We start from the raw sequence: 12,752 nt of genomic DNA on the forward strand, positions 1-12,752 counted from the left end.
AGTATTTAATGCCAATGTTTGTATAAATTTGAATGAAATTGTTTGTAGATGTTTGAAAACTCCTAGAAAATCCCATATTTCCTACTAGTATAAAAGTAGTCTTCTACCAAGACCCGACTGTTTTGAATGTTTGCTTCTAGAAATCCAATGTTTTTCCATAAGTGTGTGGTAGTTTAAAAGTTCCAAAACTGTAATGCAAAAGTGTTTTTCATGCCTAGAATAGTAGATTTATGTATGTATAAAATCACTAAGTTATTTGATAACCCCGTAAATCAACGTGTTTTTAATACTCCATGTGAGTTTTATAACCATGCTATTGACCCAGACTGGCTGTAACAACGTTCATCAGGTGTTGGAATGTTATGAAGTTTGTCACCCCAGACCTGCCGGTCTAACTGTAGCTAACAGTTTAGGTGCGGGATTGTCAATCCCGTATAGATCTATACACAAGTATCACGCTCTCCCTACAAGAGATTATGGTATATAATACAGGACGTTAACTGCATACTTGAAAGTACGTGAAGTTGAATGTCTCACAAAGCTTAGTATCAAATAGATTTACGTATGAAAAGTCCATTTGTTCTTGTATATGAAAGTATTTCTTTGATATAGTACTTATAGTATGTAAAATCTCATGATTTCCTTGTAAACTATACCTATTATAGTTTTGCCAAAAGTGTGATTCGTTTGTATGATAAACCCTAGTGTAGTAGCGACTTTGTATGTAGAGTATAACATTATTGAACATTTATATTCAAAATACAAATAAAGTGTTTGATATTTATATAACAACATGTTTCATTCCAAAAAGACAAAGTGTTATCATGATATGTTGTATGAGAATGTTTTCGTATGATAGTTATAAATCACATATGATTGATTATAACAAAAAGTATAGAAAAAGATTGATGTTATTCACACAAGAATAATCGTGTGTTTATTTGTATCCCCACCCCTCTAAAAGTGTATAAAAGCATTTACAAAACATTTGAAAACGTAATTATAGGGGTATGAACTCACTTGATAGAGTGAAGATGGTGAGACGAAAACCGAGCAGAAATTCGACTTGAGAATGTTGATTTCTCGGGATTCTCGAGAATTCTCGAGAGTGTAAGACCTTCCTTCGGAACTTGGATGTGAAGACCAGGGCTGCGGGATGGCTTCAGGGGTTAACACGCAGAGCTTCGGCATGAGAATGAAGAGAATTGACCAATGAAACCCGGAACCCTTTGAGCTCTATTTATAGCCCAATTTTTGGGTCCCACGTCGTGGCAAAAGGGTTGCCCACATTGTGGAGTTGATCTTATCCTCTTCCATGGACGAGACGTCTGCTGCCAAGCCTGAAAACCCATCAATTAGGGCCCCACGTCGTGGCCATCTGTGCCATGTCGTGGCCAGCCTGACAACCTCATATTTTGTGTCTCGAACTTGTAAAATCCGTAACTTCCCTGTAGGATCTCCGTTTTCAACGTTCTATATATGAACGCGTAGGTGAGAATATGCTCTACATCTCTCGTTTAGACTTCGTCGGCTAATTTTGACTTTATTTTTAATTAATTATTTTTAACAGACCGGGACACGAAAACTCCGTCATATAGCCATAACTTCTTCATCCGACGTCCATTTTCGTCAAACTTTTTACCGTTGTGCTACTATTGTTGAGATTTTCGATTCTCATTTAGATTTTTTCAGTCAAAAATCCCTCGATATCTATTTCGAGTTTTTAGTTGTCTACTGCTATATCTGAAACTTCGAAAAATCATAACTTCCTCATACGAAGTCAAATTTGGGCGTTCTTTTTATGTATGTTCACGGTTTAATGATATATACGACTTTCATTTAGATACTTAAGGTTAAAAAGTATTTTATTAAAACTTTGCGTTTTACGTTTAATCGTATTGACGGTTTTGTTGTGAATCTTAGGATGGTCATAACTTCTTCGTTATAACTCGGATTTTAGTGTTCTTTATATTTCTGAAAACCTTGACATGATAACTATCATTTTAGGCAACCCAATAGAGACTTTTGAACATTTTATTTTTTACTCTAATTTCATTATATCAAAAAAGATTACAATTCTTGACTTTTTAGGTCATTACATTGATTCGAAATATCGGGTTGTCACAAGCAGTTAAAGAATTCATGCGGGAAGCTTCTGCAGTGCGAGGTGAGTTACCTTCCAGTAGAAGTGGGTCTAAGGCCACAATGCCGACCTACTAGTAGGAGCTTGTAGTTAGATGAGTGTCTGTGTGATAATTATATGTTATGCCACTATCTGTATGCTTTATGTGCTAGTATGCTATGTTATTATGTGGTAGTGGTAGGGGTGAAATAGTCCCCGGATATCGGTTGAAAGATACCGAAGGGGTAGGTCGGGCACCCAAATATGCCTGACAATATATTCATGTTTGTTATGCTATGATATTATGTGGTAGTAGTAGGGGTGAAGTAGTCCCCGGTTACCGTCCGAAAGGACCGAAGGGGTAGGCCAACACCCAGATATGCTAGGCAAGGTTACCGGTCGAGAGGACCGAAGGGGTAGGCCAGCACCCAGATATGCTAGGCAAGGTTACCGGTCGAGAGGGCTGAAGGGGTAGATCAGGCACTCGGATATGCCTGGCAGTATGTATGTTACGTGATTGTATGGTGTGTGGTATGATGGGGGAACTCACTAAGCTTCGTGCTTACAGTTTTTAGTTTTGGTTTTAGGTACTTCGTTTTCAAAGGAAAGGAGCCGGCTCGATCACAGTGCATCACACTATGGTTTTCCGCATATGAGATCTTTGGGATTACACTCTAATATTATTTTATGATAACATGTTTTGATTACTAACATTTTGGTTTTGATATGTGATGTTATTATGGATGTTTTTATACTCATGGTTTTATAACAACTTATTTAAAAATGAATTTTTTGGCTTTGAATTTTGGGATGTTACAAATGAGGCATGGGTGAAAAAACCATTTTGCTTTAAGTCAAGAATTAGGGTTTGGACTCTTGGGTTAGATTATTGAACTAATTTCTAATTAGGATTTTATGCTTGTGAATTAGGGAGGGGATTTCGTGAGTCATCCGCTTGAGTGTGATTTGATACCTTCAGTCTGAGGTGAGTTTCCTTCATTGTATCTGTGGGTCGAAGGCACCAAAGTCGACCACCTAGTTTATGCTTCTAGTATGATGATTGTCTTTGTTATAACCCTCTATTATGCATGTATTTGTTTGATATCTCTGTGATTGTTTTGTTATGATATTATGTGGTAGTGATAGAGGTGAAATAGACCCAGTACCGATTGAAATAGACCGAAGGGGATTTAAAGCACCCATATATGCTTGACTGTATCTGGTTGAAATAAACTGAAGGGGATTGCAAGCACCCGAATATGCTTGACTGTATCCGGTTGAAATAGACCGAAGGGGACTGCAAGCACCTAGATATGATTGACTCTATGTTTTGTATGGTATGGGGTATTTTGGGGGAACTCACTAATCTTTGTGTTTACGATTTTCAGTTTATGTTTCGTGTACTTCCATCTCCAAGGGGAAGTGTCCAACTTGATCGCACTGCATCCACCTATGATTTTCCATATTATGTGATTTTGGGAATTTGTACTCTGATAAAATGTTGCTATGATACACTTTTAACTGTTTTGATATGATTATCACATCTTTTGAATGTAATTAAAAAAATTATCCGTATTTATGAGATGTTACACAAACCCTCGTCATTTTCCTATAATTCGCGACAATTTCCCCTCGCCATTAAATGTTTTACCACAAAAGAACATAACACTCTACTTTGTACCACATCGTGGTCTAACCTCACCAAGTTGTGGAAAACACAAAGTACATCCCCCCCCCACTACTCACTTTACGTTAACCATATTACCGCTTCAAGGCCATATCGTGGCAACACCTTTACCGCGTTGTGGTTTCTAAAATTTATCTATTCTTCAGAACTTTTCCTATTTTACCCTTATCTATCACATCCTACTTTCATTGCATTAAGTGTTTTCCATTAAGAACTTTTCTACACTTTAGAATCAAATCTCTAATTTATCATACCTTTTCAAAGTTATAATTTACTCAAAATCACCAGAATACCCTTTTTGGTCTAAACACTTTTTATTAGCCCATTGTTTAACTTTTTACACATACTCATACACATTTATCACTATTACCAAAACACTCCTTTTGGCCTAAACACTCTCATTTCAAAGTTACTCACTTTTAAGACATTCACATACATTATTTCACAATATTACTTAGTCACAATTTATAACTTACTTTATCAAAACAAGTGACACATTCTTGTTCCCTCTATTGAAAGATTTCCTATCCTTTTCTAGGGTTTGTGGAATTAATCCTTCTAGTTTTCTTTTGGCTCTCTCTTTAGAGTCTTGGGTATGATTCTGTTAGAGGGCTCTACTTTAGATCCTCCCATCCATGCAAAGGTGGCAAGGACAAGATCACATGTCAATAATTCTCTAGCTACAAAAGGTGTGTTATTCTATTCTTTCTTAGTAGTTGTAGTAATAAATTGAAACCTAGATATATCAGGGTCCATGTACACATAAGGTTTTATTATGTTTCCGCTGGCATCATTAGTGTGTATAGATTTCTAGAAAACCCATCAATTATGTCAATGAAATATTCAAAATTATGTTCCCCGATAAAGATTTATGATCTAGAATAATAGAGTACACTATTGTTCCATTATCAACTTAGTTTGAGTACGGTCGTACATTTTACGTCATCAACAAATCATTGTGGGGCCCAAGGACATCACTAATCTAATTAGAGTAGAAGGAGAAAATAAATCTGACTACATGGATCCCACAAATTCATCATATCATACATGTACATTCCCCCTATATGACTGCCAATTATGGACAATGTTGGAGAGCACCAAAGCACAACAACTTATAGAACTAGGAATCATATGCATCTCCACTTGAAGAATGTAAGATACAACTATCTTAAAATTACTTTTGACAATTTATGTTAACTAATCTCTAAGTATAGGTTACTCCAATACTTAATCTCCATTAAGTGCACATGAGTATTAGTCGCGTCTCTATGCTATGTTCATCTCTACGAATAATCTACTAATATTTCATGACAATCTTAAACCAATACTCACTTTTGAAAGTATGAATTACTGTGGAGGCTTTAAATAATTTAATATTATGGAAGTTAGTTAAACATTCAATCCGAACACGGTGGTAAACTAATGAAAAGACTGCTCTCCAACTTATATTGAGATCTCCACTTAATAATCACCAAAGAGGGTAAAGATTACAATGTATAAGTTCCCAAATAAGATCAAACTAGAATAAACACACTCAGGCCGATTCATTCGCAAATACAATGCCTTGCGACCTAGTATAACAATCATTCTTTCTTTTCCGATATAACTATACTAATTATGATGTCTTCGCTTTTGACTAAATTTCAAATACGATCGTACTTACTAAGTATAAGTAACAACCCTGAGGTCTTTAATGAATCTCTTTAGCTATATAGCCTCCATTACAACCTCACTAGCTACAATATAATTAACTTTTATTTTGAAGTCCATTATGGTGTCTTGCTTGGAACTCATTCAAGTCACTTCTCCACCATTTAGTAAGAACATAAATCCCAATTGTAAACAAAAAACATTAATAATGACATGTAAGTCTAAAAATAGAATAAACTTACAACTCTTTTTAACCCACCATGGATCATTTTTCAAAACATGGAAAGGTTAAATCAACCATAGAAGAAAAGTTCTACAACCTTTAAGGACTTTGATTCTTATGGGAGATGGAAGTTGATGAACTGATGTATAAAGCTCTAAAGAAGAAGCTCGCTACAAGTATCCACCAAGAAAGAGTTAACCACCAAAAATTCTTGTCTTCACTTGTGTATAAGTTGTTCATAAGCCTTAAGAGATATACCAAATAAGTCTCAAGGATATCCGACTTATGAACCTTCAAATCTAGCACCAAATTGCAAGAAAGAAGATAGAGAGAAAGAGAGCTTGCAAATCTTGAAAATGGCAGCCCATTTTTAGAGAAAAAAAGAATGTTCAAAACTAGATAGTTTTCTCACTAACACTTCTTTATATAGTTCCTTACATGTACTAAAGCACCATACTTTCAACAAATTAAATCATGGACTAAAAGGAAAAGTATGGGTTGAAAGAAGGAATGCTTGCACTCAATCTCAAACCTCTTATGAGGTTCAAGTTTTGACACAAAATTCAAAACCTAAGACTATGTCACACTTCTTCTTACATACTAGATAGTTACATATGAACGAAATGATTACTCAAAGTGCCCAAAAAGTTATACATAACACACACACACACACACACACACACATATATATATATATATATATATATATATATATATATATATATAGTCATGCCTTATGAATATAACTACTTTGGATCCATATTATTATCATTTCTTAGAAATATTATTTTCATAAACTAATAATTCTCTAGTTAAATACAACTGTTGATTATATTTATTAATAATCAAATTACTTAATAAATAATAAATTAGTAGTAACTTGCTAAAATGTATGACCCTATAAGATCATATTTCATTAGCAAATATCATTCTATAATGACTCTTGGTTATAAATATCTTTCAGTACCATCAATTCTTGTAACAACATTGAGGTCTCTAATGAACCTCTTTAGCCATTTAGTCTTCGTTGCAGCCTTACTAGCTACACTATACTTAACTTTTTTTTGTGAAGTCCACTATGGTGTCTTGCTTGGAACTCCTTCAAGTCACTTCTCTACTATTTAGAAAGAACACGAATCCCAAATGGAAACAAAAACTGTTTCTATGAGTTTGTAAGAAACATTAGTATAACTCTTTAGACTGAGCTCTTCCATAAAACAAGAACATATCATTTGTCCTTCTCAGATACTAAAAAATTGTTCTTCGCAAAAATACAATGATTTTCACCAAGATTATCATGATAATGACTTGTCAAGCGTAAAACACATGAGACATCATGCCTTGTACATAACATGGTATATACATGATCAATCCCACAACAATAGCATTTTGAACTTTACTCATTTATTTAGCTCATCACTTGAACAAGGATAATGGGCCATGCTCAATGTCATACTATGTTGCATAGGAACATATCCTTTCTTAGAGTCTTGTATCTTGACTTTCTTCAAGACTTTATCTATGTATGTACTTTGGTTCAATCCATCACCTAGATCTACATTTATAGATCTTTATACCTAGTATGTATTAGGGATGAGATTTAGAACCGGAAAACCGGACCGGAACCGGACCCGTTAGAACCGAAATATATAGAACCGAGTCCGGTTCCGGGTTTAAAAATTGGCTTTATCCAGGTTCCGGGTAATTCGGGTTTGGGTCCATCGGGTCCGGGTAAACCGGGTCTAAAATCCGGAACCGGTTTTTGGTATCGGAGCCACTTTTAGGGCCGAAACCGATTTTTGTGAAACGTTTACAAGATGCATATCTTATTCGTTTCAACTCCAATTGACATATGGTTTTTTCCAACATGTATTTTAGAGTTTGTACATGATTCTAGACTATAAATTTGTCATTTTTCGTTTTATATTCATTGACTTACAGTCCTCAAAAGTCGAGATATCAAAGCTGGAAGTTTTTAGTTTTTTAGGTTTGTTGTATTCAGTGAAAGTTTTAAAACATGCATATCGTCAGATGGACTTGTGGTTTTTTCCAACTTCTAGTTTACAGTTTGTACATGAGTTTAGACTATAATTTTGTCATTTTTGGTTTAACATTCAATGATTTACAGTCCTCCGAAGTCGAGATATCAAAACTGAAAATTTTCAATTTTTCAGCTATTTGTTTTTGTACTTTGTATTATGTGAAAATATTAACACAAGCATATCTCATTCGTTTAAATTCGGATTAACATGCAAGTTTTCCCAGAGTGTATTTTAGAGTTTGTACATGATTTTAGACTCTAATTTTGTTAATTGTGGTTTCGTAGTTAATAAGTTACAGTCCCCCAAAGTCGGGATATCAATATGAAAATTTTTAAAGTTCAACCCACTAAGTAGTAAGTAATTACCAAAAAATTCCGGTTTTTTCGAGTTTTCCGGTTCTAAACCCACTTTATCCGGTTCCAACCTACCCACTTTGATGTTTCCGGGTTTTCCGGTTCTAGACCCACTTTACCTGGAACCATACCCGGAATCGAACCAGAACCGGTTCCTATATACCGGTCCGGTTTCCGGTTCTATAAAATCCCGTTAACCGGTTCCGAGTTTTCCGGGTCCGGGTCCATCCGGTCCAGGTTTGGACCCACTTTCATCCCTAGTATGTTTGTTGCTTCTCCCAAGTCTTTCATAGAGAAATAATTTCCAAGACCAGTTTTTACACTTTGCAAAGATGGGACATCATTTCCTATGAGTAGTATGTCATCAACAGATATCACGAGGAAAACAACAACACTCTTACTAGCTCTATCATATACATATGACTTATCTTCGCTTAAACCAACTAAATAATATATAATTATTTCTATGGTTTACATGCTTAAACCATATAAATAATGCATGCATTTTTTATTATCCTATGATGTTATATGACTTTTATAAGCAACAACAACAACAAGAAGGTGTCCAGTTCAACTTGACAGTCCTGGACAAATTGAACTGTCAGCCCCATTTAAGATCATAATAAGTTTATAAGGTCCAAAATCAAAAGATAGAAGACTGTCATATCTTTCTATTAGCATCAATCTCGCATTTAAACGATTTTTCTATAATTTATTATGATTTTTAGAAAATAGGGGCATAATGTTGAATTTTTATATGTATGAATTAATACCCGATAAAAACTCTTTATGACCAAATCGGTTATAATGTGTTAAAACCCTAGAATATTGGTTGTGATACTACTGCTAGGCTATGATGATCTCTAGAGCAGAAATCAATGAAAACATACAAAAAAATGATCATCATGACTCACCCTAGATCTTATTCTAGTGGGGTTTTTTTTTAGAAACAATAATAACTAAGAAGATATAGATTGAATCATACATTCTTGATGAACTAGTATAACCGAATTTCTCTTTCTCTTAGAAGATTTAGAACCATAACTCATCTATTATGAAAGCACCCAAGAACAATGATTCAACATCTTCACAATTCTCCTTCTTCACTTAGATGCAAAAACCGAAACCCTAGGATAATGAGCTCAAAACTATGAGCTAGTAGAAGAAAAAAAGGAGATAGTCAGTCATGTGAGGGGGAGGGGGTTAGGTTGGAAAAATCCTAATTATCTTTGATTAAATCTTAGTATTTATCATTTAATCAGAAAGATAAATATTTACCAATTCAAATACAAGATAATTACATATAGATCCTTTTATTTACTTTAGTTTCCAAGTAACTCACCATAAGGTGACATGTTAATAAACTAATCTCTCTATTTTGTCTTTTATTGTTTTATGGTCAAATCATATTTTGTGTGTAACTCAAAAGAATTCTAAGTCACTAACTTGTTGTGACCATGAATATATTTCCACCGATATTGATTTTGCGATGACGTTCAACCCTAATCTATCCATGGTCATATGTTTCCTGTACGACGAATTTGTAGTCGAACGACCTTTCCTCTCCCTTGTCCACTCTCCATTCATTCCATTGATCCATGTCTTTTATTTATATAACTGTTTGCACTTAATACATTGCATACACCGGTTATATTTTCAACGATGTCATATTCTTTATACAAATATGTTGTATAGATTACAATAGAGGATGATTAATTCACAAGCTTCTATTTTTTTGTTAACCACTATTAATCATTATATTTTTGTTATACTTTTATGCACGAGTGATTATCAATTATATTATAAACAACGTACATCATGCTATTGATTCGATTATGTGTATGTTATTTATTAACGGGTATATATTTTTATATTTTTGAGGATATATGTAACTACAAGTTTTACAACTATCTGTAAAACAATATCAATTCGATAAGATTTTATTGATTATCCAAATCATCTACGAAAATAAATGCAAGACTTATTTCTAATAGGATATTCTCAAATAAAAACCATATATTTTGTAATATTTTTTCTAAATAAAATTTAAAATAATAATAATAATTAAGGGTAAAAATGGAAATACATAAAAAGTTGGTACAGGAACAAAGAGGTAACTCAGACTCTCAGAGGCATTTAAATTGATCGTTCAGAATTCATATACCTCAATCTCTCTCTCAACGAATCTGTAACAAACCCCGAATTTCCATATCCTACGGTCAAAATAAACCCGCTCTCCAAATCTAAACGGTGGAGATCACACCACACGCTCACACACTCATTTATGCACTCATCATACATAAATACACATATATACATGCTCTCATGGCGTCGTCGTTATCGTCTTGATAGTTTTCTCTTTCTTCAAAAATTCTTCTGCGTGTTGTTGTGTGTATGTGTGTGTGTGTCTGTCTAGAGTTTAATCTTTTTGGAAAATATTTTTCCATTTTGTTTGGGATCTTGAATGTTTTGAAGATCGGATCAAGTGTTATTTGAAGTTGAATCTAGCTAGCTCCTTGTATCTCTCTCTACCAGGTACATAGAATTCGGCATTTTTGACTGATAAATTAATCGAGGTTTTCGTTATCGTTGATTCTTCTTTTTCTTTTGCAGGTGACAAGGAATTTGTTTTTTGGAAGAGAAAAAGGAAGAATCGCAGTGATATAAGGAGGTTTTTTCAACAAAATCAAATCGTAAATAGAGGTGATGAGAGCTTTTTAATTATCATACAACTAATTGTTTGAATAAATTCGATTCCATTTTTGTAGCAGTTTCTGATTTTTTTCTGACTTTTGTTTGATTGATGATCTAATAAATCATATTTTAAAAAAATCGGATCTAGAAAAATATTTGTTTACCAGCAGTTTCTTGCATTAGAAGTCGATTCACTGTCGCTTGAAGACGCGTCATAATATGAAACTCGTTTTCTGTTCTATTTCATGTTCTTCTTCGTCTTCTCTCGATTCTCATTTCTCAGTTTCTTTCTCATGGTGTGTACGCATCGATCGATGGCTTTCTTATATCAGAAATAACAAAATATTATAATTTCGTCGTCTTCTACAAAGGTCGCTTTACTTTACTTATCTGAATCTATTTTTTTCTGACTTCATTCATATTTACAAATAAATAATAATCTCCATATCAATCTCTTAATTTGACTTGCGTTTGTCGGTTTCGATGCAATAAAAGGAAATCTTTAATGGCCACCACCTTCTCCATAATCGGTAAACGAACCCTCGCTGAATGCCACATTTTTAATTCATTGAACGCATCCGTAGATTCTTATGTACGTTTGTTATTTATTATAATTACTCAATCAAATATATTCTTTGTCAACATGATCTCATTGATTCCATTACATAATCATTTCCTAATTCTTATCATCGATTTCAAATTTCAGGAACGTAATGTGAAATGTTTTGATCAAGACCAATCGAAACTGAAAATCAATCGATCAAAATGTCATCCTCAAATTCTCCTTGCGCTGCGTGTAAATTCTTACGTCGGAAATGCACTCAAGAATGCGTGTTTGCCCCGTATTTCCCGCCGGATCAGCCTGTGAAATTCGCGAATGTACACAAAGTCTTCGGAGCAAGCAATGTCGCTAAAATCCTCAACGAGCTCAACGCTACCCAAAGAGAAGACGCCGTGAATTCATTAGCATATGAGGCGGAGGCGCGTCTCCGGGATCCTGTTTACGGTTGCGTCGGATTAATCTCCATCCTCCAGACACGATTGAAACAAGTCCAGACCGATTTACTAATCGCGAAACAGGAATTGTGTACTTACATCGGTGGACAGTCTCCGGCGATGCTGCCGTGTTTAAACCCAGGGTTTATACAACAATATCAGAATATGCTACCGTCGCCGGCGACAGTGGCGGCGATGGCGTCGGGAGGACCTGGTATGCATCCTAACCTTCAGCAGATGTTGACGCTTCAAGGTCCAGGAAATCTCCGAGAAGCTCATCATCAACAACAACAGTTATATGAAGCTCATGAACGTCAAATGGTTGAAGCTGCTGCTAGAGAACAGGAGATGTTAAGAAATTTAGTGCATCAACAACGTGTACAACAACAACAATTACAACAGCAACATCAATCGACAGATTTGATGAGGTTTAACTCCGGTTTTGATGCTGCCGGACCTTCTGGACAGCCGGCGGTGAATCCGAACGGATATACGCAGTTAACCGGTCCGGCGACCATGTCTCCGTCGTTAGCTCTCGGTGGCGCTTATGACAATAACATGTATCAGATCCAGCAACAGCACCACCGGCAGCCGCAGCCGGAGCATGAACAGCATCATCAACTACAGCACCAGAACCACCAACAACCACCGCATGAACACCATCAACAACTACAGCTCCTCCCTCATCACCTCATGCTTCAACACCAACCTCAGCCACAATCACAACCACCGCAACAACCAGCGGCGCAACCGCATCATGGAGACGGAAGCGAGGAGGGTGGTCCGTCGTGCTGACGTGGAAAATCAGATATTTTTTCATTCAATCGTACGCCAGCAATCATTCTTGTTCTCTCACACGTAAGCTTTTTTCTTTCATTCTTTTTGATATTCATAAATGCATAATAACATACTTACACATTTTTAGCCATGCATATAGTTCTTGAATCGAAGATCTTTTTCTGAACGATAGTTTTGAAGGAATTAT

The 12,752-nt window shown here is 35.2% G+C and overlaps 1 protein-coding gene across 4 annotated transcripts in view; it reads left to right on the plus strand.

Annotated features, from left to right (window-relative positions):
• The first annotated feature begins 10,160 nt into the window (after positions 1 to 10,160).
• The window catches only part of LOC111891453 (LOB domain-containing protein 36), a 3,256-nt gene continuing 664 nt past the window's right edge, over positions 10,161 to 12,752 (plus strand). Inside the window, exons 1-4 of one of the 4 annotated variants that reach the window (XM_042901496.2) lie at positions 10,161 to 10,612; positions 10,691 to 10,780; positions 11,478 to 12,625; positions 12,705 to 12,752. The exon at positions 12,705 to 12,752 is cut by the window's right edge and continues 191 nt beyond it. In XM_042901496.2, coding sequence (XP_042757430.1) covers positions 11,537 to 12,562 — 1,026 coding nt within the window. In that variant the 5' untranslated portion in view covers positions 10,161 to 10,612; positions 10,691 to 10,780; positions 11,478 to 11,536 and the 3' untranslated portion in view covers positions 12,563 to 12,625; positions 12,705 to 12,752. Of the gene's footprint in view, positions 10,781 to 10,801; positions 11,364 to 11,477; positions 12,626 to 12,704 lie in introns of those variants that run through there. The other 3 variants (XM_023887505.3, XM_042901495.2, XM_023887506.3) reach the window with 3 other exon arrangements.

This window comes from Lactuca sativa, chromosome 4 (genome assembly GCF_002870075.4).
Source record: "Lactuca sativa cultivar Salinas chromosome 4, Lsat_Salinas_v11, whole genome shotgun sequence".
Lineage (NCBI taxonomy): Eukaryota > Viridiplantae > Streptophyta > Magnoliopsida > Asterales > Asteraceae > Lactuca > Lactuca sativa.